The following is a 26,623-nucleotide window of genomic DNA, read 5'->3' on the forward strand; positions in this document are numbered from 1 at the left end:
AAGATTTATAAGAATCTTCATCAACAGCATTTATAATAAAAAAAAAATTACAAATGACAAGGTCCAGCCATTGGGGATTAATAAAATAAGTCATGGCTCATCTACTCAAAGAAATGCTATAAATTAAATGTTTTTTAAGGCTATTTTAAAAAACATTAAGTGAAACATAAGTAAACTGTACTAAATGCTTCTCCCAGTGACATTACAATGTTAAAAATATAAAATACCAACTGCCTCCCCTGCTCCCAGAATGCCCTTCTCTGCTCCAAGCCATCCTCCATCATCGCCTCTGAAGCCCTTCTCTGCAGCTCTCATCTACTCCCTATCCCTGCCCTTTGGTTGCCAGGCCTACCCCACAGTAAACATTTCTCTGCAGATCAGTCCCAGTGATAGAAGACACTTTTATAATGTCTTAATCTTCTTATAGGACTTTTTCCCCAATACCCAGCATCCTTCTCGGCTACCTTAGCCAGCTCTCAGGACATCCAGCTCTGTTCCTCCAACCCCTACCTCCATCCCAAAGAGCTTCCCTTCTTTCCCACTTATGAATGACTGAATGAGTGATCTAAGAGAATAAACCCAATTCTGATCAAGGAAATCAAATTACTAAGTTTAACTCCAAATGATATGACAGAATACTTTTATTTTCTTTCCATTATTCTATTCTCACCATATTTTCTACAACCATGTATACTTTTATAATAAGAAGAGAATAAATAAACAGAACTGTACTTTCTTCAAATTTCAAACCACCCCTCGATTGAGATTAGAGATACTCTAATCAGTGGTGTGATTTCCACATATTTTGGAAAACATTTAGAACCTACAGTAGATCCAGCCTCAACAAGTAGCCTCTGGCCATGAAACAGCAGGTCTGTTTCCTGGAATTAAAGATTAACACAAAATTAAAACATATCTCAAAATCTTGTCTGCAAATTGCAGACGAATTCATAACAAAAACTGCCCAGAGGGCTCACAATACTATTTTACAAGGTTGCTGTGGTCTTCCTCTTTTCACAAATGGCCAGCTTGATGCATAGCATGTTTAGCGACAAACGCCTCTGCTGACTCTCCCTGCAACATTTTCATGGCCCGCCAATATATCTGTCCGCAGTTCTCAGGTCTACCAAGGGGGTGGTTCAATTCTTCTTTGATGTAATCCATCCAAAGATCTTTAAAGGGAACCAAAAACTTACTATAAACATATAATTAGATAAAGGATGAGGCTTTTTTAGGTAAACTTAATTATTTAATATCAATTTACCACAGGATTTGTAAGAAACTTAATTTCTTGTTATTTCCATAGAACCCTATGTGAAACAATACCTCTCATCATCTTTACACTAGATATATCAAAACTATTTTTTTAAGTAGGAAACTTCATTTTAATCATAGTAATCTACATACTAGTATTTTACTAACTCAAAGAGACTAAATATTTTAGAGGCAGAATTTTGTTGAGTCTCTGTTTCAAGGTGAAACTGACCTCAATGAGTTCACTATAAGCCTCGTTACCATGCTTAACAAAACCTGTCTGGGTTAGTAAACAAATTTTTTCATGCACTCCATCAGAAGGTCTGTTGAAACCTCTTAAGAACTAACGCATTTTTTAAAATGTGGGTTTAACAACTACACATGTCAGTTTTTGAGTGCTAAGTAATTTACATGACATACCTACACCCAGAAGTATGGTTTGCAAGTCCTATAAATGAGGACAATGTGGCAACAGTCAATGACAACTAATGTCAGTTAGCGTGCCACTACCCCTTTACTGTAACTCCCATTCCTTTTTGTTCTGACCCACATTATTAACTTTCCCTTACAAATACTTCATTTTTTAAAGAGAACCAAACCAAGCAAATCTTCCTCTATTCAAGAATAGAAGACCAATGGACTCTTGAGTTTGTGAACTTGAAATTATAAGTAAAGTTATATCTGCAAGTACTTATGCACAAAGTGAGGGAACAGTCAGGGCAAGGATGCAAGTTTTATTCTCAAAGAGAGCCATGGCCCAAAAGTTAAGAAACACTGCTTGTTCTAACCACACTGATAGGTTACAAATCACACATGCAAACAGACTTGTGTGTCTAGAGCTGAAGTTTACTTACCAGAATCTACAGATCCAAACTCTCTCAAAGCCCTCTCATAATATTCTCTCAAGTTCGCCATTTTGCAGGATTCCTAACAAAAATAATCAGACAATCTTGCCTCAAAACCTTAATTTATGATGTCACAAATTCATTTCAACCACATTGTTAAGCAGCTACCATCTATTAGGTATTTGAAGGAGGAGAGTTGGAGCTTAAGATGAGCAGAGCCTGGCTCTCAACTTACTCAGAGAAAAGTCATATGCATTTACGTCCAGAGTGAAGTAAAAGTTAGTGATAAAAAGTACTTTGCTATGGTAGCATGGAAAAAGCCTAATTAATTCTCAGTGGGAGGAATATGGAAACTTCACAGGAAAGTATATTTGAAAGCCCTGAGGGAGGAGTAGAATTGAAATAAGTAAGTGCAGAAGGTTCTACTCCCTATGGCTAGGGATTTCTTCCTTTTGAATACCTGGCCTCTAGCACATATTACCTATGTCTACCTTAAAACTTTTTAGCCCTAGCCAGTTTGGCTAAGTGGATAGATCATCGGCCTGTGGACTGAAAGGTCCCAGGTTCAATTCCGGTCAAGAGCACATGCTCCGGTTGTGGGCTCGATCCCCAGTATGGGGTGTGCAGGAAGCAGCCAATCAATGATTCTCTCTCATCATTGATGTTTCTATCTCTATCTCTCTCCCTTCCTCTGTGACATCAATAAAAATATATTTTTTTAAATTTCTATTGAGGCAATATATATATAAATACTGGTTATATGACCTTTAGCAAATTTTTTTTTAATCCTCACCCGAGGATATGCTTTTCATTGATTCTAGAGAGGGAGAGACAGAAGCATCAATGTGAGAGAAAAACACCAATTAGTTACTTCCCGTACACACCCCAACCTGGGATCAAACCCCCAACCTGGTATGTGCCCTGACTAGGAATCAAATCTGCAATCCTATGGCGCACAGGACAACACTTTAACCAACTGAGCTACACTGGCCAGGGCGACCTTCAGCAAACTTTTTAAATCCTCTGACCTTAGCCCTAGCTGATTTGTCTCGGTGGATGAAGCATTGGCCTGGGAACGGAAGGATCCCGGGTTTGATTTCGGTCAAGGACACATGCCCGGGTTGCGGACCCGATCCCCAGTGTGGGGGGGGGGGGGATGTGCGGGAGGCGGCCAATCAATGATTCTCTCTCATCACTGATGTTTCTATCTCTCTCTCCCTCTCACCTTCCTCTCTGAAATTAATAAAAATATATTCTTAAAAAAATCCTCTGACGTTAAAAGGATCCTCACACATAAAACAAGGATAATGATATAGTAGAGTAACTACAAGAACTAAATCAAAACGCTGATTAATTATGCACCTAGCCAAATAATGGGTACTAGCTTCACAATAAAAAAATGTTAATGCTTCTCTTTCTCTAAAATTAATAAAAATAAAACAGTACAAAACTGTGCATATAAGTAAACAAAAAATTAAAGAAAACAATAAAAGTAACAAACATGGTTGGTTGTGTTACTGTAATGGGATTTACAGATACATTTGCTATCCGTGTATTAGTTTACTAACAGACTTTCCTGTATTTTTCCTCACTCACGTGCTTTGTTAAAAATACCAGAAACAGCCCAGCTGGTGTAGCTCAGTGGTTGAGCGTCTACCTATGAACCAGGAGGTCACGGTCAATTCCCAGTCAGGGCACATGCCTGGGTTGCGGGCTCGATCCCCAGAGAGGGGGCATACAGGAAGCAGCCAATCAATGATTCTCTCTTATCACTGATATTTCTATCTCTCGCTCCCTCTCCCTTCCTCTCTGAAGTCAATAAAAATATTTAAATATATATATCAGAAGCAGTTACTGGGTGCCTACTCTTTACCTCATAACCCAATACAAGAGACAAACAAGATGCTGTGGAGGCAGAAACAGTGCCTCGCCCAGCCTGGCAGGGAGGGCTTCCTATAAAGGTGACATCTAAGTATTCAATTTCCTGACAGGTACTTTCTCTTCTTTGCCTGATTATCATTCCTAAACCATCTCTATGAAAAAAAAAAAAAAAGGATTAGACAAAGGGACCAGAAATTTATATTGTATTATAATGAGCTTTTTAAATATTAAAATGCTGCAATAAATTAGTAACCACTAATCAATTTTCCTAGATAAGAAATGAATAGATAAGAACACTTACTTGCTCCTTTTCAAATTGGATTACTTTCCTGAAAAAAGCAACTGAAAATGGACGGCTTTCCTGTAAACTAAAAAGTAGAGGGGGCACTGTTATCTTCCATAATGACAGCCACCACCACCACAAAACATGGTTCAATAAAGCCCACAATTCAATGCAAGGACGGACTTAACCGCCAGTCACTCAATGCTTTCAATATCCAATGATACGCTTCACCACAACCAAATTCTTTCCTATCCAGCTTTCTTCCTGTTCTTTCTCACTTTCAGAGTCTTAAGTTCCCTCTTCTACTACATCCCAAGGTCTTTCGAAAGAGACCAATAATTCTCCTTCTAAGAATACATTCTAGGGCAGTCGTTTCCAACATGGATATATTTGTGCAGAAATGTTCATCAAAGCAGTATTACTGTGCCAAATAATTTATGGCACATCTATAGAGTAGAATATCATATAGCTATTTTTAATAAATAATGTCTATGAACAATTATTAATGATAGGGAAAAGGCCAGGCTTAATATTCACCAATAAAAATGACAAATAAAATGTAATTATAGTATAATTTCAAATATGTGACAAATTGTAAGATGATAAAGCAACATGAGTTCTCTTGATGGAGGGATTAGAATGAATATTAGTTATTGCTTTTTCCTTCTTCTTTTTCATAATAGGTATGACTTGCTTTTATTGTTCAAAAAAGTAATAATAATAACTTTCTTGATAAAGTCTCTGGGATTACTTCCTCAGATACCATTTGTGATACATGTAATCTGGGTATGAGGAGCTGCGTGTGGAGTGGAAAAACTAGTACAGCTATGAACATCTGTGAGTACCTTTTAAACACAGCTCTGGCCTTTTTGTAGCCACCGCTTCGATAAGCCCAATCCAGGTACTTTTCCTTCAGAGTGACTGAGTCAGCACCCGTGACAGCTAAGATAGCTTTCTACAATTTGAAAAGAAAAAGACACAAGCTGTGTGAGGAAATTTATAAATATCAAAACCCATTTTCCCAGAGCCATCCCAGGTTGCTCAATAAAGAGTGCTTTAGGAAAAGCTGCTATAGAAATAACCCTACAGCTAGCCAACCAGTAATCCTATCTGCTCATCCCCTGCCCGCAACAAGACTTAGAGCGGGCATACCTTATAGACGGCTTCAGTGTCTTCTTGGCTTTTGGCACCTTCACTCCACTCTGCCCAAGAAATCCACAATGGCAGACAAACCTGCTCAGAATAAAAAAAGTTAGGAAATGAGAGCTGAGCACTACACTCTGAAAGCTAGTCGCTATAAAGACACGTTCCTCCTAAGACAACCATGGATTCATTCCCACTCTGTCCTCGCTTTGACAGAAGCCTCCGTGACCAGGAATGACATGCCAGAACACAGCCTTCTAAACAAGTCACCACAGCAATACTCTCCTGTTAACTCTAGTTCCCTTATGTTGGGGAATGCTGCCTATAGTTATAATTGATTATCTATTAGTTAATTAAGCAATTAACAGCCGATAGCTAGTCAGACCTATACCTACCGAGGTCTCTGCTCTTTAGGGCCCACAACACAAGTACTAATTATCTAGGCTGAACTATCTAACCTTCACTCATGTCTCAGAGGCACAGGCAAATGAGCAGTAAAATATTTAAGATTTTTTTCCCCACTTTAATTTCTGGAATACTTTTTTCCTACTAATATAAAAGATTCACTGCAAAGCTTTAAGGTTTAGTTCATTAACCTTTAAAGTTTAGAAATATACGTGTATTTTAAAAATCAGGCTTAAGTTCAGCTTTGGTAGCAAGTGAGAATATTCTATTAATATTTCTCACTTGTACGATATCTAGATGGAATATAAAAATTTTATATAGTCAATTTTCAAATAAAGAATTAGAAATAGGCCATTAAATGGAAATAAATTTTTCTACTCTTGACCCTTAAATCACAAATGTACTCTAGGGCCAGCTCTCATGAGACAAGTACACTCCAAATATGCTTTGGCTGAAGTCTTATAAGGTTTCCCAAAGAGAATGAAATACTCACAGACCTGGGGTTTCAGGGACGCAAAGGCTTCTTTAAAAAGACTGGCTATGTCAGGGCTCTTGGAACCAATCAGCACCTGCAGCTTCATCTGCCACATCATCACAGAGTCTCTAAACAATTCAACCCCGGCCACTGCCACCTGCAGAGCTTCCTTAAGGAAGTCATGCTGCAGCAACAACTCGATCTGAATAAAACAAAGGATCAGTGGAAAATTAATACTAAATTATCTTTGTAATGGGGGGGGAGGGGGAGAAATGAGGCAATAGTTCAATAGCCTTTCCACTAAGCCTTTTACTATGGGTGCCAAACAGGCACAAAGTGAACAATTTGTAATTCCTCCTCCAGTCCCTGCTCCTACTCCCAAGTGGTATCCAAAAATAGGGAAGAGGTGAAAAGTAGAAGGCCTAAATAATTTAGATTGAAAGTTAAGTTTTTAGTAAAATAGTTCACTGTAATAAAATCCATATCTACCAAACAGAATACAAAAATCAGTAAAGAGCTGGGCTGGTATGGCTCAGTGGTTGAGTGTCAACCTATGAACCAGGAGGTCACCCCTCCATTCCCCCATCAGGGCACATGCCCAGATTGTGGGCTGGTCCCCAGTAGGGAGCATGCAGGAGGCAGCTGATCAATGATTATCTGTCATCATTGAAGTCTCTCTCTTTCTCTCCCTTCTCTTTCCTCTCTGAAATCAATAAAAATATATATTTTTAAAAGTCAGTAAAGATAAAACCAGTATTTGTGGGTTGGTAAGGAAACAAGTTTATTCATTCAAACAAAGCTGAGCACACTATAAACTGGTACAATTTTTCTAAAATATAATTTGACATTATGTAACAAGAGTCATAAAAGCATTCTAACTTAAACTTGGAAATGATATTTTAACAAATATGGCCCAAAAGTATATCAACAGAAGGAAATCTAATCTGTTCAAAATGCTTGTATCCACACTATTTTATTTTTTATTTTATTTATTTATTTTTTAATATATTTATTGATTTCAGAGAGGAAGGGAGAGGGAGAGAGAAATAGAAACATCAATGATGAAAGAGAATCATTGATCAGCTGCCTCCTGCAAACCCCACAATGGGGATTGAGCCCACAACCGGGGCATGTGCCCTGACCAGGAATTGAACCGTGACCTCCTGATTCATAGGTCAACACTCAACCACTGAGCCACGCCAGCCGGGCAACACACTATTCTAACAAAAGGAAAAAACCTAAATCCAATTCAATTTTATAAAATTGTGAAACAGCAAATAAAAGGGGAGTATATAATCCATTCATTCAGTAAGATTTTTATTGCATGCTGTATATGCTAAATTCAATCATGAGAATATCAGGTGCATTCTCTACCACCCACAGAGCCTCCAGTCTAGCAGTTGGATATGTGCCATGACAGAAAAAGCATCATTGCTATCAGAGTATAAAGCAGGGTTTATGGCAGTGATGAGAAAGGCCTCCAACCAATAAAGAAGCACCATTACCAGTAGACTTAAGAAAAAGCAGGCATTAGTCAGGTGAAAGCAGAGATTCCAACCAGTATATGCAAAGGGGCTGAAGGTGAGAGACAGCTTGGATACAAAAGGAAATCCAAGTTCAGAATGGCTGGAGGGGTAGGATGTAAACTGCAGGGCTGGCAAAGGAGGCTGGAAATACAGGCAGGGGCCAAATTAATGACACTGAGCAGCTTTATCCAAACGACAGTGGAAAGCCACAGAATAATCTGATAATCAATTTTAAAAGAACATTCGGTGGGGATTAATCTGGACAAAGGATGGATGCAGAAATCAGCAAAGCATTTTAAGTTCAGCAGCAGTATGTTGAGGCACTCTCATTAAAGGCAAGGTCACTGGATGACTGATGAGGTGATAGGGTTAGGAAGAACAAAATGAGAGATTTGGAGAGCAGAGGATGTTTGATATAGCCAGAGTGGTAAATGGCAAAATAAGCAATAAGGAGTGTGACTGCCAAGACAATACTCAAAGCAAAGCCCATCTGGATATACAGGGTGGGACTGTCGTGCCAGCATTCAATAACTCAAATTGGGGCAGCTGAACTCATCCAGGTCTGGGAGTTTTGCCAGATAGATGCTAGAGTGGGAGAAGGGCACGTCAGTAGTGGTATAATATAATAGTCTAATGTACAGGACATGCACCATGTAAGTATACATAAAAAGTATTTTTGAATGTTAATGTAAAAAATAATAGAATACAAAATAGCAAAACATTAGTCGTAATTATATAAAAACTAGAGACCTGGTGCATGAATTCGTGCACAGGTGGGGTCCCTTGGCCTGGCCTGTGGGGCCGATTGGGGCAGTCTTGCCCAGTCCCGATCGGGGCCCATAGGGGTAAGTTGGCCAGGGGAAGGGACTGCAGGAGGTTGGCCGGCTGCTGGAGGTTGGCTGTGGGAGCACACTGACCACCAGGGGGCAGCTCCTGCGTTGAGCGTCTGCCCCCCGGTGGTCAGTGCGCATCATAGCAACTGGTTGTTCCGTCCACCTGTCATAAAGGTCGCTTAGGCTTTTATATATATAGATCACATAATGATACGAGTAAGGAGTTATACAAATCAAAGGCACTAAACAAATATAAAGATTTTGGTCCTTTTTTGCCCTCCAAAGGTATTTAAATACACTAACACATTCATTACCTCATGTTATACTCTCAAACTCTGTGACGTGGCAAAAACAAGGACTGCTATCACTATTTTAAAATCAAACTCAGAAAGGTTAAGTGATTTGCCCAAGTCACCTCACTATTAAGTGGCAAAACCTGATTTAGAACTATGTACTCCCACAGCACATTACTCTGGTCTCTGTAACAATCCTTACCCACCCTGGAGGTAGGAATGGGTTAATATGCCTCCTACTACATTGTCAGCTTCTGAAACACAGGAACACATCTAATCTGTTTTAATTGTACCAATGGTTAACCTGGGCCAGGCACTGAGATTAAAAGCTAGGAAAGGCATGTTCGGTAAAAGATGGAAGTGTGGACAAACCCAAACTGTGACTCCTGGTTCTGAGTGTTTCCTGCTATATAACATTCTTCCCTTTACTGGTACAGGTTTCATTTTGTCATACAACTAACACTGAGAGCCAAATGTACATGCTCTCTACATCCACCATGCCAAACTTCCAAATGGTGTTAGTCACATAACCATGTGTATTAAAACAATCACACCAGCACGAACCCAATGGAACTGAATACATATAACTGCAGTGAATGTGTTGGTGTCCTTACCCACTGCTTGTACAGGAATTCTGGTAGAAGTCTGAGTTCATGTGCCTTCCTGAATGCAGACATGGTCCTTTCCAGCCTCTGGAATCAGAAAAATGCCTCACTTCATCACAATGATCCCAGCAGAGGTTGCCGGCCTCTGATAGGAACAAATGCAGTTTCGCACATTTCTAAGAGCTGGGAGAAGGGACTGATGATTAGATGAGCTGGACAGCTGCCCCAAGCACAGCCCAGCAAGAGAGCACCTCCCGACCCGGGGACCAGGATAAGGGCGAAGCAGACTCAGACCTCAGAATGACAGGTCACTCAAGGAGAAAGAGCAATTAAGCATGGGGTTCATGGAAGCTGTCCCAGGCCCCAAAAGAGTCTGTCCTTCTTTCAAAAGATAGTCACTTTCTACTCAGCCCTGTGACCACGTCCTTACCTGCCCTCTGAGGGATTGATTACTTGTCTTCTTAGCAAATCTTTCCAAGCAAAAGTTGATGTAACACTTCCACATGGCCTCTGAAAAAAGTCAGAAAGATTTCACTGATCAATCACCAATTCTTAGTTTAACAATCATCATACATCTTTCCTTTGAAGGGAAAACTCCTCTGAAGAAGGGTTTAAACTAATCTCATGGGGGAGTCGGGGGGCGGGGGGAGCAGATAGCTATTCTGATTACAGCCAATAAACCATCTCAAACACTGGGGGGAAAACAACTGAGTAATGACATAAATATAAAAATTAAAAGCCATGTTATATATGCCCTCTACCTTAATGCTCCAATATTACAAACTTAGGAAGTAATCTATATTAAAAGATAATTAAGGAATTATAATTAAACAATCTTCCTAATATCATTTCCCACAAATAAGTGCATATATATATGTCACTACTGTCAAGGAAGGTCATAAAAGCTCCATCTTTCACCACCAGAGAAAGAACAGGTTGGAAAGCCAAGCACACTGTAAACTGCCAGAGATTCCTGAAAGCGACCTGGTCATGGGAATGGGAGCTTCGTTTCCCGTTCATGAACACCATGACTTCCACATGTACCATGGTTTGGTGCAGCTCACCTGTAGGGAGAGTCTGGACTGCCTCTTCGTACACAGCGCAGCAGCGGTCCTCCTTCCGGCCCATCTCCAGAGCTCTGGCTTGCTTTGTCGCAGGCTGCTCTTCTCCTGGCTGAGGCTCAATCTGTAATTCTCGCCGTGCCACGTAATCCCAAGTGAGAGGGTCATCTGTGTGCAGAGCCTGAAGGCTGGAAAACAGTTTACTAGCATGAATCCTATGGCAGGAGACTAATTTAGAATATCCAAAAGACAGTTCCCTATGCTCTATAAAATGTATCCAAGGCACCCCTTTAACGATCCGTTACCATAAATAGGCTCTTCAGATTATCTTCATACTCACTGTATAAATTTTGTCTATGGATGATCAGAGTTGTCACCATTTATTAGGTTTCAGACATCATTCACAAATGTTACCTTTCAAGTTAGCTCTCAAAGTCAAATCAGCAGGGAGGTATGAGGACACAATCCTCCTTGAGCCCTGGAGAACCTTAGTATATCCAGGCTCTTGCATTTCTATAATAAAGGCAGAGAAAAAGCAACACCTAATCCTTTTCCAAAACCCTGAAGTTGTCTAAGAGAAAACAGATCCACGTTCTACTTCATCTCTTGTGAAAGTAAGGGGTACTACCTCACAGTGAAGTACCCATAGGCAGGCTCCAAGTAATTCACAACCATATAACCAGAATTAAAGAATAAAGTGCCCTAGCTGGTTTGACTCAGTGGATAGAACATTGGCCTGTGGACCGAAGGGTCCTGGGTTCGATTCCGGTCAAGAGCACATACCTTGGTTGCAGGCTACTCCCCAGTCCCAGCCCTTGGTCGGGGTTCGTGCAGGAGGCAACCAACCGATGTGTTTCTCTCACATCAATATATCTCTGTCTTTCCCTCTCTCTTCTACTCTCTCTAAAAATCAATGGAGCCCTAACCGGTTTGGCTCAGTGGATAGAGCTTCAGCCTGCAGATTGAAGGGTCCCATGTTCGATTCCGGTCAAGGGCATGCACTTTGGTTGCAGGCACATCCCCAGTCGGGGGTGTGCAAGAGGCAGTTGATCAATGTTTCTCACTCATCGATGTTTCTAACTCTCGGTCCCTCTCCCTTCCTCTCTGTAAAAAATCAATAAAATATATATTTTTTTAAAAATCAATGGAAAAATATCCTCAGGTGAGGATTTAAAAAAAAAAAAAAGGAATAGTCACCTGCAGCATTCAACAATAAACATTCATGAGTACAACCCTCATTTTACAGACAAAAGACATGCCAGAAAAGCAGAAATATAGATTTTTATAAAAACTGTAGGATTGCCGAAACCGGTTTGGCTCAGTGGATAGAGCGTCGGCCTGCGGACTGAAAGGTCCCAGGTTCGATTCCGGTCAGGGGCATGTACCTTGGTTGTGGGCACATCCCCAGTGGGGGGTGTGCAGGAGGCAGCTGATCGATGTTTCTCTCTCATCGATGTTTCTAACTCTCTATCTCTCTCCCTTCCTCTCTGTAAAAAATCATTAAAATATATTTTTTTAAAAAAACTGTAGGATTTACTTGTTATTGAATAAAGGCAAAGTATTTTCTAAGGGAAGCCAGTAAGTGAGTCAAACAACTTCTCCAGGAATATATATTTTTAATATGATTTACTAGGATACAATGGTCCTAAAATGTAGTTTCCCTCCAATGATTTAATGTGGTATCTTCTTCCCCACTTTCTAAATATCCAACCTCAAACCCTTACCACAAAATAAGAACAGCCATATTCACCTTTCCACTATTTTACTTACTCATCATAAATTTCTTTTTGCAGATTTTTAGCAAAATCGAATAGCTGTGCAATTGAAAGCAGTGACACATGAAATTCTGCACCTAAAATTTAAAAAGTGGGAGAGGGGAGTAAGACTCTGAAGTATCACTTTAAAAGTACCGCCTTCCTGATGTACTCAAGTTAGTTTGTTTTAAATTGAGAAATAGGACAAAGCAGGAAAAAAAAATCACCCATAGTTTTATTACAAAAGCAAAGCCATTATTAATATTTTGGAGTATTTATAAGTACTTGTAGCTTTATTCTAAACTTCTTAAGGGCATAATGGAATGTATTAAATCATCTATTTCAACTCCCCACATGAATTAAGCATTAAATAAAAATGTATTGAAATGTTCAAGTATATCCTAAGGGGCAATAAGTTTTCTGAAAGAAACAGGACACTATTCGTACAATCAAGGGTTTTATACATATTCTAATAGAATTTTTAACAGAAATTTTCAAAATTAGCTAAAGGTCTTCCTCATTATAAGTAGACTGTTTCCCTTTCCCATCAGAAATAGATTTTCAAAAGATACCTACCTTTAATTATGTTGATGGAATTTTTGTAGATGATCCGTGCCAACTCACCCGTAAGGATTTCTTCAGGATAATCAAGATTTCCCTAAAGAGTGTTACATTGAACATAACTTACCAGGTAGTTCAAGTAGGAAAAGAACTAGGATGAAAATGAACTGTCCTAGACTACCTGTGCCATATGACCTCTGGCAAATCACATCTCTCTCTGCCAGTTCCCTCACTTATAAAATGTGTAGCTGAATAAGACCGATGATCTTCGAACTATGTTCTCTCAGGCTTCTGAGTGGTGCGGGATCGCTTGGCTTAAGGTCTCCCCCCAGTTTAGACCAGAATAGGTCAAGTTTTACATGCCCTATTGACCCTTCTATGTACAACTCTATGAAAAATTTCAGAACGCTGGCCAAGTAGCTCATTTGATTAGAACATCGTCCTGATACACCAAGGTTCGATCCCTGGTCAGGGCACATACAAGAATCAACCAATGAATATATAAATAAGTGGAACAACAACTCAATGTTTCTCTCACTTTCTCCCTTCCCCCCTCTCTCTAAAAATCAATTTTTTTTTAATTTCAGAGCTCGAAACCACAACAATAGATGATAGCAAAGTTCCTTTTGCAGTTCTAGCATTCTGAAACTTTTCTTTAAAACTATTCTGTCACATTAAAAATTATATAAAACAGGAGGTTGGAAACCACACCTCTCATAACCTTTCTCAAGCTCCATTAATATGCCACTTCATGAAATCATAAAGTATTAAAGAGTAGCATTAGGCCATTCCATTGGTAATAATTTTGAGGATCACTCCAATTAGTCCAAATGTCTATTTTTATAGCACAAAATTCCATTTTTATTACTAAGCCCATTTTACTAAGTCAACTCTAGACTCATCTTAAAGTTTCCAAATATGACATTAAATTGGAAAGGAAAAAAAAATTCCAAAGATTTTTCTCTTACACCTAGGCAGCTCAAAACACTATACATTTTTAACAAGTTACAACACATTAGGCTCTTACCACATCCATTTTGGCTTTTTCAAATTCTTGCTTTTCCTTCCTCAATTTCTCAGCATGCATCAGCTCCATCCTGAAGTACTACAGAAGGGAAATGATGAACTGAAAAGCTTTGGAGATAACTTTTTTAAATTAGACACATGTAAGATGCCCTTTTTTTACCCATAATAATTGGACCTGGGAAAGTCTGGGGGAGTGGTCTATCTGTTATGAAACTAGCTGACACTGACAAGGAGGGAGATTCTGTGATGGTGGAACAATTCTGTATCTTGATTGCAATGGCTGCACAAATCTACACATGTGAGGAGAAAAAGAACTATATGCACATTATACCAATAATAATTTCCTGGCTTTGATGTTATACTACTTTGACATTATAAAATGTAACCATCAGGGAAAACTGAGTATATGGTACACAGGACCTCACTATATTATCTTTGTAACTTCCTGAGAATCTGTAATTATTTTGAAGTAAAAATCAATGGCAAATATATAATAGCAGGTATATAAATAGAAACTAATGCATGACTAACATGATTTACTAATGGTATACTACAATCCTAATGTAGGGGTTCTCGATACACTTTAGGTGGTCTGCAAGATGAAAATTACTTTCATAGTAATACTAACATGTTCCTTGCCTTTTACTCTTATTATATTAAAGAGTTTAAAGTTTTCCAGAGACTATATAATGGGCCCTATCCCCAAGACTGAATGCAAATGGAGATCTGAGAATCCAGCTGTCCTCTATTAAGTCAGATATCCAAGGGATTAACAAAAATGTATAATAGTGCCATTCTTCTTTTTCAACTTTGTTTTAGAAGAGCAACTTTCATCTAAAAATAATTACTCTATATTAACATATCACGAATTTATTTTTAAATAACTATTGTTAGATTTCTTGATTTTAATTTTCAATAAAGGAAAATCTGATAGCTATAATCCATATAAACAAGACCTTTGAGGTCCTCAGTAATTTAAGATTGAAAGAGGACCAAAATGTTTGAACACCACTAATTATAGATCAATATATACTAACATGGAACTATATTCATGATATCATCATATATAATAAAAGGCTAATATGCAAATTGTCCCCTTGGGAGTTCAACCAACCAGTTTGACTGCTCACTATGACGGGCGCTGACCACCAGGGGGCAGCACGGAACGAAGAAAGGCCCCAGCTGGCAGCCAGGGGAAGGAAGGCCTAAGCCAGCAGCCGGCAGCTGGCAGCTGGCAGCTGAGGGAAGGCTCTGATCAGCCCTGATCGCTGGCCAGGCCTAAAGACCCCACCCGTGCTCAAATTTTGTGCACAGGGCCTCTAGTATTAGATAAAAATACAGAACACAGAATTTATAGAGTCCTACTTTTCAAAAATAAAACCTGTTTTAAATATCTGTAATTGGCATAAAGTATGAGTGATAAGAGTACTTTTTCTGTTACTTTTTCATGGAAGTATTTTCTCTGAACAACTTATAATAAACAAATTCTAATTACTTTGATAATAAACAATAAATCTATTCCCATTTTAGAAAATACAAGTATGAACCTTTATTGAAAGCCTCCATAAAACATGTAAAATAATAACACCAGGAGGGTGGACAGAGGTGGAAGAGAGGATGTAGGGGAAATAAACACTGATGGGGAAAAATAAATAAATAAAAATATTATTTTATAACCCTCTAACAGCAGGGAAGATTGATTCTTACAAATAGTTTTTCAATAAAAAGAACCAAGGCAGCAAAGGAATGTCTAATAGAATATGAAAAGAAACAAAGGGAATCAAGAGTACAATATAAAGCCTTTTGCTCAGTCGATAGAGTGTCGGCCTACAGACTGAAGGATCCCAGGTTAGATTCCGGTCAAGGGCATGTACCTTGGTTTCGGGCACATCCCCAGTAGGGGGTGTGCAGGAGGCAGCTGATCGATGTTTCTCTCTCATCAATGTTTCTAACTCTCTATCCCTCTTCCTTCCTCTCTATAAAAAATCAATAAAAATATATATTTTTTAAAAAGAATACAATATAAAACATCATTAAATTACTACAAGATAAAAATAAGATTGGGACAGCTACAATACCAATTAGCATGAAAACCCATTATCTTTTTCCCCTCAGCATAGAGGTTTAATTTTCATTTGAAGACTAAATAGCAATTTCTCCCTTATCCTGACAAATATCTCAGAAAAGGGTGCAAAGTTTCCAATAATGCACCATTTCCAACATTTGCTTGGTTTTCTTTCATCAAAAATATGGCCATCATTGTTCCAGTGTACCCCTCCAAGGGGAAGTAAGTCTACCAAGATGGGAAGAAAGTACCTATCTCAAGAAAAAGAGACGAAGAGAGTGAGAAGAAAATGAAGAAAAAAAGGGGAAGAGAAGCCAAAAGGAGGTGAGGGGGTGGGAGGGGGGAATAAGTGGAAGAAAAGGAAAGGAAGGAGGTAGAGAGGGAAAGATAAGTGAATGGGAGGAAGGGAGGGAGGGAGAGAGGGGTAAGAAAAAAAGAACAAAGGTATAAACATGGCTGAACCCTTGCCCCACAACTGAAAAAAGTAAGGTCCAGTTCCCTACGCCTCCCAACCATAATGGGCAGGTAGGAGCTTTAATGTCTAACTAAGAACCTAGAAGATGCACAGGGTCAACACCTACTACTGGCCAAAATGTACCCTCCTAGCCCCCTTTCTCCAGCAACTCACTACTAATCCCTAGCCTCCATAATTTGAAGGTTTTTTTAACTTAAAGAATGTGTGTCTCCAGAGGACCAAAGTGAGACATCACTCTCTCGGTAATGAACACACACACTCACTTCTTGATAAAGTTTTGTGGACTGGGGATGAAAGCGCAGAGCTCGAAGAAAGAGTTGTCTTGCACTTTCTGAAGACAAGCGATCTTCCATTTCCCATTTGGCCGCCATAATCCACAAAGCTATAAATGAAAACATCAGACTTCATTTTAATAAAGTAATTAACTCAGGCACACACAAAAAATGAATGCTCCAACTATAATACTGAAAAGAAATTTTTTTAATCCTACCAAAAGAGGAAAGAAAAGGAGGGAGTTTGTAATAGTTATCTGTAAAGTATTGTTGCTTTATCTAAAATTACAAAGAATACCTTAAAGAAAACAGGTAAATATTAACATCTAAAAGTAGTTATTATGTTTCTATTACTATTTCATCAGATCTAAAGTCAACATCATTTTAATTCACAAATTTTAAAAGTGGTAAAATGATGGGAAAAAAGTGTGCATCTTAGAATCAATGAAATAAAATTATTTTGCTCTTTTCGCTAATTAAAATAGTTCATAATTTTTTAAATGGCTCATAATTTTTAAATTAAATTTTTATCATACCTGCTAGGAATAAAGGCTTAAAAAACAAAACTTTTGTCCTTCTAGATGGGAAATTAAACTTGAGTTTGCATTCTAACCATTTCCCTAGAAACTTAATAAAGGTCAGCAAGATTACCTTTGGTAAAAGTGACTTATGGTGGGTAACCATATCTGGACTAGGCTAGGGTCCCTGGAAGCTATGCCCATCCATGGGTCTCCTAAGCCAGAGTGGCTCCTCTACCCACTCATCCCCTCGCACCTGAACTGTTACTAGACTCTGAAGTGCTAACAGCACTCTACTGAAGACACCTACGCTGTCCTGCTGTATCCTTCTGAATAAACTAGTGCCACAAGTAGCCTATTTGAGCCTTGTGTGTTGTACAATGTCTGGTTGAGCCTAATACCTGAGAACAGGCACAGGAGCACCTGTAAAATAATGTACCATCGCACAGTACACACAAGAGAATGTTTCTCTTACAAAACATGAGCACCTACTCTGTGCCAGTCACTCTTGGATTCTCTATTAATCTTTTCCCCTGGAAGTTTCTGAAATCCCTTAAATATGACTGCCTTCAAATAGAATGTCCCTCAAAGGACCAAAGAGTTTCTTTTACAGATATAATGCCTGACACAGTAACTAGTACACAGCAGGCAGAGATGAACGAAGAAGCAGTTATTCAGGAACCAAGTCGGCTGAGGCCGAGTACCTAAGCTCACGTTCTCAAAATAAGTTCTTTTAGGGTTATCAGGAAAATAGTATGCATCTACATAAAAGGTAGAAAAAGAATTGACAAGGATTTCACTATACCTGGCTTGTTTGAATGAATGGCCAACATGGCAGAGAATACCTTGCTAAGTTGAGCTTTGGTAGCCTGAAAAGAGGAAGGAAGATTATATTTCCTACACAGCAAAATCACTGCTACTAATCTCTTAAGTGATCTGTCTTGTACCCTTACCATCTATAAAATCCAATGGGGCTATCATTAGGGGCAGGTAAGCATACACAGACACTCATAGTTTTCTTCTACTTACTAGTCAACCACTCTACATAAACATCCTAAATATAAAATAAAATAAAATTCAGACCCTGGCTGAGTAGCTCAGTTGGTTGGAGAGTTGTCCCGATGCACTCGGGTTGTGGGTTCAATCTCCAGGCAGGGCACATACAAGACTCTCTCTCTTTCTCTCTCTCTCTCTCTCTCCTTCCCTCCCTCCCTTTCTCAAAAATAAATAAATAACATTTTTAAAAAATTTTTTCAACTTTAACAGACAAATACACATAAAGATCATTTTCTTTTCAACTGAATTGAAAGCCACTGAATCATTCAGACATGCAAATGTTGTTACACTAAAGTTCAGCCTTCTTGGATTCTTTTCCCATTTGTTCACCCTAACACCTTTGGAGAAAACACGGAATTCAGTAGTCAAATATGGGGCTTAAAAGGCCAACTAACTAAAAGAAGGAAAGAGGGAACAAGACACAGCTGTCCAAATACTCACCCATTTCTTACAGAAGACTACATAGGATAGCCAAAGTTGAACATCATCCTGCAAGAAAAGCAATGGAGTAAGCTGCCTGAATCTGAACTTTATATTTAAAACAACTTTGAAACAAAGGCAGATTTCAGAAAATCTAATCAGTTATGATACCTGTTAGTGTAGATAGGCTCTTCCTCATCAAGGCCTTAGAGCTCTTAACCACAATAACTCAATCTGTTCCCTACTCCCGCCTACCATGCTCCAAGACAAAATTCGTTGTCTATCCAATTTGTCCAATGCAGTTTTTAAGTATTCTCAATCAAGAACAGCAACCCATCCCAAGCCAGTTTGGCTCCGTGGATAGAGCATCATCCAAGGACTGAAGGGTCTCGGGTTCAATTCCGGTCAAGAGCACATACCTCAGTTGCAGGCTCAATCCCAAGCCTGGGGTGTAGTGCAGCCGGTCAGGGCGTGTGGGAGGCAACCAATCTATGTGTTTCTCTCACATAGATGTTTCTCTCTCTGTGTCTCTCCCCCTTCCTTCCACTCTCTAAAAATCAATGGAGCCCTGGCTAGTTTGGCTCAACGGACAGAGCGTTGGAATGGGGACTGAAGGTCCCCAGGTTCGATTCCAGTCAAGGACACATGCCTGGATTGTGGGCCCGATCCCCAGTGGGGGGCATGCAGGAGGCAGCCAATCAATGATTCTCTCTCATCATTGATGTTTCTCTCTCTCCCTCTCCCTTCCATCTCTGAAATCAATAAAAATATATATATTAAAAAATAATAATACAAGTCAATGGGAAAAATAGCCTTGGGTTCGGACTAACCAAAAAATAAAAAGAATAGCAACCCAAAATTTGTCATTCCTAGGAATCCAAAGTACTTCCCATATAATCTATAATAATAAAAGCATAATATGCTAATTAGACCAGATAGCCAAATGACATTCTGGACAAAGCCGGGGCTGCGAGGGCCAAACCCCTTGCACAAATTCCGTGCATCGAGCCTCTAGGCCATATAATATGTACGAGTCCCAGAGCTGAACTTGAAGAAAATCAAGTTACTGAGCTACTACTGCCCCTACTCTAAGCATTTATCTTCCCACATCCAAGTCTTTCCTTAGGGATATCAAAACAAGTTCCAGACAACTTTCTGATCCTTAATTATGTATCAAATGCACTGCTTTAAGCACCATCCTCACAGACTAACTATAAAGTAATGAGATCAATTTTCTTTTCTTATACATATATCTTTTTTTTAATATATTTTATTGATTTTTTACAGAGAGGAAGGGAGAGGGATAGAGTTAGAAACATTGATGAGAGAGAGAAACATGATCAGCTGCCTCCTGCACACCCCCTACTGGGTATGTGCCCACAACCAAGGTACATGCCCTTGACCGGAAGCGAACCTGGGACCCTTGAGTCCACAGGCCGACGCTCTATCCACTGAGCCAAACCGGTCAGGGCCATATATATTTTTTTATTAATTTCAGAGAGGAAGGGAGAGGGAGAGAGAGATAGAAACATCAATTAGAGAGAATCATTGATTGGCTGCCCCCTGCACACCTCCTACTAGGGATCGAGCCCACAACCCGGGCAGTGCCCTTAGCCGGAATCGAACCTGGGACCCTTCACTCTGCAGGCCAACGCTCTATCCACTGAGCCAAACCATCCAGGGCGAGATCTATTTTCTTAATGAGTGGTTTCGAGTAATGATACCATCATTAGAGTAAGTACTGAGACACCCAAGATGAGAATAGAAATAGACAGAACATTTGAATATCGACGTCATAACATGTATCATACATATCTTCATATCTCTTACAGTTAGGGAAGCTCTGATCACTTACTTTCCACTTTGATGAAGCTCGTCGGAATATGCCTTGTACCCGGTGTACAATAGAATTCTCAATCTCATCCTTCTTAAATGAATACCCGATGCGCTAAAAAGAACAAAAACAAACAACAACAAAAAGCCTCAGTTTAATTACATTTATCCAAAGCAGCATTCCTATTTGGTCATTCAACAGAACTGACAGAGAAAGCAAATAGTTACAAACATCCATTTTGAGTACATCATCATGTAACTTACCAATGCCAACCGCTTCCCAAACCCAAGTTCTAGCTATAGAGCCACCCTATTTCATTCCATATTTTTCCAAACTTCCAGAAAATCATCTACTTACAGCTCTTCTTCTCTGGATCAGCTCCAGAAAATTAATTTCATACTGTGGAAGAAAAACATACCAAAAAAAGATGAAAATAAGAAAAATTATAATATTTTACATTTATAGGAAACACATCTAGCTAAAATCATAAAGTAAATAAAAATCAGGAATATAAAGTGGAAGGTAATTTGCTATCAAGAAGCATAATCTACAGTAAATGTCTAGCATTCACTGAAAATTCACCTTACTTCTGCAAAACTCAAAAATACTACATATGCCCTAGCTCAGTGGTCGGCAAACTGCAGCTTGCGAGCCACATTCGGCTCTTTGGCCCCTTGAGTGTGACTCTTCCACAAAATACCATGGCCTGGGCGAGTCTATTTTGAAGAAGTGGCGTTAGAAGAAGTTTAAAAAATTTGGCTCTCAAAAGAAATTTCAATCGTTGTACTGTTGATATTTGGCTCTGTTGACTAATGAGTTTGCCGACCACTGCCCTAGCTGATTTGGCTCAGGTGGATAGAGTACAGGCCCTTAAACTAAAGGGTCTCAGGTTGGATTCCAGTCAAGGGCATGTACCTTGGTTGCAGAGAGCATGTGGGAGGCAACCAATTGATGTGTCTCTCTCACATCGATGTTTCTCTCCCCCCCACCTCCTTTCCACTCTCTCTAGCAATCAATGGAAAAAAATATCCTCAGGTGAGGATTAAAAAATACTAAAAATAAAATGCCACTTATACCTCATAGCAAGTTTATATGGTTGTGTGCAAGTGGGGAATGTGGAAATATATGTAAGAGTGTGTGTTTATATGTGCTTTTAATCTACTTATTTCAGTCATACTCTCTTTTAAAACTAAACAAATCAATCTAATCCATACACAATTCTTAAATATTTGAAGAGTGAAGTGATTTGCCACTTCTTACGTCTCCTGAGAGTTAAACACCTCTATTTCCTTCAATAAATCCTCCTAGAACAACGTTTCCATCCTGGCTGCCTTCCAACCAACCTTTCAAAGTCCTTCTTAAAATGTAGTCTTGAACCTAACACACTGCTCCACACTTTTTTTCAAATCAACATCTTCTGAGTGTCTACTATTTGCAATGTCTTCTGTTCAACTTACCCAGCACCCTACTTTCATTAACATAATCCACTGAATTCTATTTTTTGACATAACATGCTCCGGGCTCATTTTAAGTTAGCAACTTACTATGAGCCCTAGGACCTCTTTAAAATACAAGACTCTTAGCCAGGTTGTATATATCGTTAGGATTTTGTTGTGCTTTTTTAATATGTTTAGGAAAAGAGGAAGGGAGAAAAGCAGAGAGAGAAAAACATAGATAAGCAAGACACAGCAATCAGCTGCCACCTGCATGCTCCCTACTGGAGATCAAGCCCACCACCTGGGCATGTGCCCTAACCAGGATCGACCCTGCAACCCCTTGGTGCACAGGATGATGTTCAACCAACTGAGCCACACTGACCAGGGCCCATTAGTTTTGTTTAATTCAAGCTCAGAAGCTTTAGTCTTATAACATTTCATCTTGTTATTGGGTTCATTCTGAATCCTGATTTTGTCATCTAACATACTAGCTATTCTCCCCCATCTGAAAATTAGTCTAGCATGTATAAACCTCCTGGTTTATAGGTCAACACTCAGCCACTGAGCCACTCCAGCTGGGCTAGCATGTATATTTTATCCTCACTCAAATCTTCTATTCATTTACAGGACTGAAGAATCTTATGGCAACCTCTCTCTAAATTGACAGACTTACAGACATAAACTTTCCAACTTTCCAACCAGCTACTATCATCAAACTCACTCTCCTTTTTCCCCCCCAAAAGATAGTCTGTCAGAAATTAACCAAAGATCTTATATGCATAGTAGAGGCCCGGTGCATGAAATTTGTGCACTCAGTGGGGGGTCCCTCAGCCAGGCCTGTGCCCTCTCACAGTCTGGGAGCCCCTGGGGGATGTCTGACTGATGGCTTAGGCCCGCTCCCGCCACCACCACTGCACTTGCCAGCCATGTGCCCGGCTTCTGGCTGAGCAGTGCTCCCCCTGTAGGAGCACACTGACCACCAGGGGGCAGCTCCTGCATTGAGCGTCTGCCCCCTGGTGGTCGGTGCACATTATGGCGACCGGTCGTTCTGCCTTTCAGTCAATTTGCATATTACCCTTTTATTATATAGATAGATACTAGAGACCGGTGCATGACATTCGTACACTGGCGGGCGGGGGGGGGGGGCCGGGGGAGTGAGGGGTCCTTCAACCCGGCCTGCGTCCTCTCATAGTCCAGGACCCCTCAGGGTATGTCTGACTGCCATCTCACAGTCCAGGGCTCTCACAGTCCAGGACCCCTCGCTCCTTACTGCCCATCTGTAGCAGAGGCGGGAGAAAGCTCCCAACACCACAGCTGCACTCGCCAGCCATTAGCCCAGCTTCTGGCTCAGTGGGGAGGGCTGACCAACTGGGGGCAGCTCCTACATTGAGTGTCTGCCCCCTGGTGGTCAGTGCGCGTCATAGCAACCAGTGGTTCCGCCATTCGGTAAATTTATATATTAGGGTTTTATTATATAGGATGCATTACCTACGGATACAGACAATAGGGTGGTGAAGACCTGGGGTGGGGTGGGAATGGGTGGAAGGGAGAAATGGGGCAGGGAACATCTGTAATACTCTCAACAATAAAGACTTTTTAAAAATTATTTTTTTTAAAAGAATCTGTCAAATCGCTTGCTGAAATCCTGATACAATGTGGTGTCTTTGGCAGTCTCTGATCTACCAACCACATAAAAAAAAAAATGTTATTTGCCAAGAACTAAAGCTTTAGTGGAGCAATGCTGTTCTCAAACCACCTCTGTTTTTGTTCATAAGTTACCTGTCTAATCATCAGTTCTAGAACTTTGTTGAAAATTGACATCAAGCTGATCATTCAATTAATTTAAAATGTGTGAGATTAAAAGTAACTAAATTTTTCACTTACTTGAACATAATTGATAAAGTCTTCCTTACAAAGAGCTCTTCGCTGTATTTTGTATTCTAGATCTGAAGCCTTCTTAATGATAGCCCTGAGGAGAAAGCCATTTAAAATGTAACACTTGAAAAGAGCAAAGCTTAGCCCTAGCCAGTTTTGCTCAATGGATAGAGCGTCAGCCTGCGGACTGAAGGGTCCCAGGTTTGATTCCAGTCAAGAGCACATGCCGGGTTGCAGGCTCGATCCCCAATGGGGTGCATGCAGGAGGAAGCGAATCAATGATTCTCTCTCATCATTGATGTTTCAATCTCTCTCTCGTCTCCCTTCATCTCTCTGCAATCAATAAAAATATATTTTTTTAAAAATCAAAGCTTAAATAACTATGGGTTTTATTAAGTCTCTTAATTTTTTATATATTTAAAACATTATTTACCAAAACATATAATTCCCAGATAATTATCCTTCATAAGCAAGTATTCTCTTACATGATTACTTCTGTGTTCTTAAGGGCATCAGGATATATTTTTAAACTTTCATGAAAATCATCTTAATTGCCAGAACCACTAACATTCCCACCAGCCAAAAAAAAAAAATCTTAAATATTTTGCATTATTTATATGTGACATTAATAAAGATTCCTTTTCCTCCAAATTCAGGTCACTTAAGTTTTAATAATAATCAACTATCTTTCCTAAATTCCTCTTACTTCTGAGTTCCCAACAAGCAGACTAAAACACACACACACACACACACACACACAACACACACACACACCAACACACACCCAAAACCTAGATTGTCTCTACATAGGAAGGTTTATTATTTCTACAAGGACTTATGGAAGAAGACTCTCTGTATTTAGCTAAGGAAAAAAACACAGGAAATGTGCATTTTAGGAGAATTTAATGCAAGATATGCAAGACCAATAATTGTCTCTAGTTAATAATAACATTCACTGAGCCCTTATTAAGCGTCCACACTGATACGTTACATTTCATCAACAATGTTTACTTTAAGGATCCCATAATCACATCAGTACATCCACCGTCGTTGTAAAATGAAGAAACAGCCGCAGAAAACGATTTAAAACTATTCAACTTAATTTTAACCAATTACTGAATGCCAGTTTTATGCCAGGCATTGTTGGCTAAGCCCTGGGGTAGGATAGGTTACTGAATTAAATGGACCCCCCTCTTCAAGTCTTGTTAGAAAGACCTATCAACTCCTCCGGGGTTCCCTCGGTCCCCTCTTCGCATCTCTTAGAGCATCTACCACCCTCGACAGACGGTACCCCGCTCTGTGATCAAACGTCTGCTCCCCCACCACACACAGGGCAGGGAGCGCCTGCTGGGCAGGGAGCCCGGTTTTCATCACCTTTCAAGCCCCAAGACCGGGCTCCATAAAGAGCTGTCGGCACGGTTTGTGGGACGGGTCCCCTTGCCATAAATGAGAAGTTAATCCTAGGCATCATCAATAGCTAAAGATGGGCTTCCGCCACGGCAGGAAAAATAAACACAAGTCAAGTACTCCCGCCCCTGGCCCCGCCACACAAACACGCTGGCGCCGCAACCGCCCCTCCGCCCGCCCCAGCTCTTCCTCGTCCTCCGCTCACTTGATCTCTGCATGACTGAAAAGCCCAATGCGCTCCAGCTGCTCCAACTCGGGCAGCCGGTCTTCTATGCGTTCCTGAATTATCTCCGCCATGAGGTCCAAGCGCCAGAACCCGACCCAGAGCTTCTCAACTTCCGACACGCGCTGGAAGGGCCCCACCTATTCCGGAGGCCCAGCCCAGACGCTCGCACGTGCTGACGTCACGTGCGCTCTAGGTCCCGCCTTTTCCGTTTCCGCCGCCTCCGCCGTCGGAGAGGCCCTCGGGCGTGTGCGGCCGCTGTCTCCTCCCTGTGGCTGACTGTGGTATTGCAGCGAGGGCCCCTCCTTCGCGCGGCGGCCCCAGGCGACTGGGGTGGAGGGGCGGGGCTCGCGTGGGGCGGGGTTTAGAAAAAGCGCCTCCCGGTCTGTTAAGAGCTACCTGAAAGAGACGTGAAATGCATTTTCCACAGAATATTGTCTCCTTGTAGTCTGCTCTCATCCCACGTCCTTGCCTTCCAACACCAAGAACAATAACAAAAAAGAAACAAAGAAGGATAAAGCGTATTGTACAGGGTGAGACAAAAATAATACAATAATTAATAAATAATAATATAAGAGGGAACTGTTTCGAGGAAACATTTCAAGAAGTTAGTAATGAGCCCTAGCTGGTTTGGCTCAGTGGATAGAGCATTGGCCTTCGGATCTGAGAGTCCTGGGTTTGATTCCGGTCAAGGGCACATGCCCTGATTGTGGGCTCGATCCCCAATAGTGGGCATGCAGGAGGCAGCTGATCAATGATTCTCATCATTGATGTTTCTATCTCTCCCTCTCCCTACCTCTCTGAAATCAATAAAAATATGTGTGAAACAAAACAAAAGTTAGTAATGAAAATCGTAGGGGGTGCTAAAGCTGATCAGGCTATCCAAAGCACTATGTCTTTTTCAGCTAGATTTAGTCAACTAGTGTGATAACGCTGGTTGTTCACGTGCCAATAATTGGCTGGTTAATTTTTTTATGGGGAGAGACTTTTATTATTTAAGTCTCCTTGGCTGTGTAGGACAAGGTCTTTCAAAACTTCTGGCGATGGGTGGATATCAGAAACTTTTTTCAGAAGAGATCTTGGTATTGAAAAGTTTG

At 40.2% G+C, this 26,623-nt stretch overlaps 2 protein-coding genes across 3 annotated transcripts in view; one reads left to right on the forward strand and one right to left on the reverse strand.

Annotated features, from left to right (window-relative positions):
- The window catches only part of RAB11FIP4 (RAB11 family interacting protein 4), a 278,710-nt gene that overhangs the window by 238,539 nt on the left and 13,548 nt on the right, over positions 1-26,623 (forward strand). The window lies entirely within an intron of this gene.
- UTP6 (UTP6 small subunit processome component) lies at positions 690-25,645 on the reverse strand. Of its 2 annotated transcripts, XM_054709820.1 has the most exons (19): positions 25,509-25,645; positions 23,906-23,990; positions 20,943-20,984; positions 20,607-20,699; positions 18,773-18,820; positions 18,081-18,144; positions 16,749-16,867; positions 13,947-14,024; positions 12,935-13,016; positions 12,375-12,456; positions 10,608-10,792; positions 9,974-10,053; positions 9,553-9,630; positions 6,309-6,488; positions 5,416-5,496; positions 5,109-5,218; positions 4,282-4,348; positions 2,109-2,181; positions 690-1,172 (listed from the first exon to the last, which is right to left on the reverse strand). In XM_054709820.1, the coding sequence occupies exons 1-19, from the start codon at positions 25,598-25,600 to the stop codon at positions 1,015-1,017; spliced, it is 1,797 nt and encodes a 598-aa protein (XP_054565795.1). In that variant the 5' UTR covers positions 25,601-25,645; the 3' UTR covers positions 690-1,014. The 2 variants fall into 2 exon arrangements, with proteins under 2 accessions (XP_054565795.1, XP_054565797.1); XM_054709822.1 differs by lacking the exons at positions 2,109-2,181; positions 4,282-4,348 and having other exon boundaries at positions 1,037-1,172.

Source organism: Eptesicus fuscus, chromosome 20 (assembly GCF_027574615.1).
Source record: "Eptesicus fuscus isolate TK198812 chromosome 20, DD_ASM_mEF_20220401, whole genome shotgun sequence".
Lineage (NCBI taxonomy): Eukaryota > Metazoa > Chordata > Mammalia > Chiroptera > Vespertilionidae > Eptesicus > Eptesicus fuscus.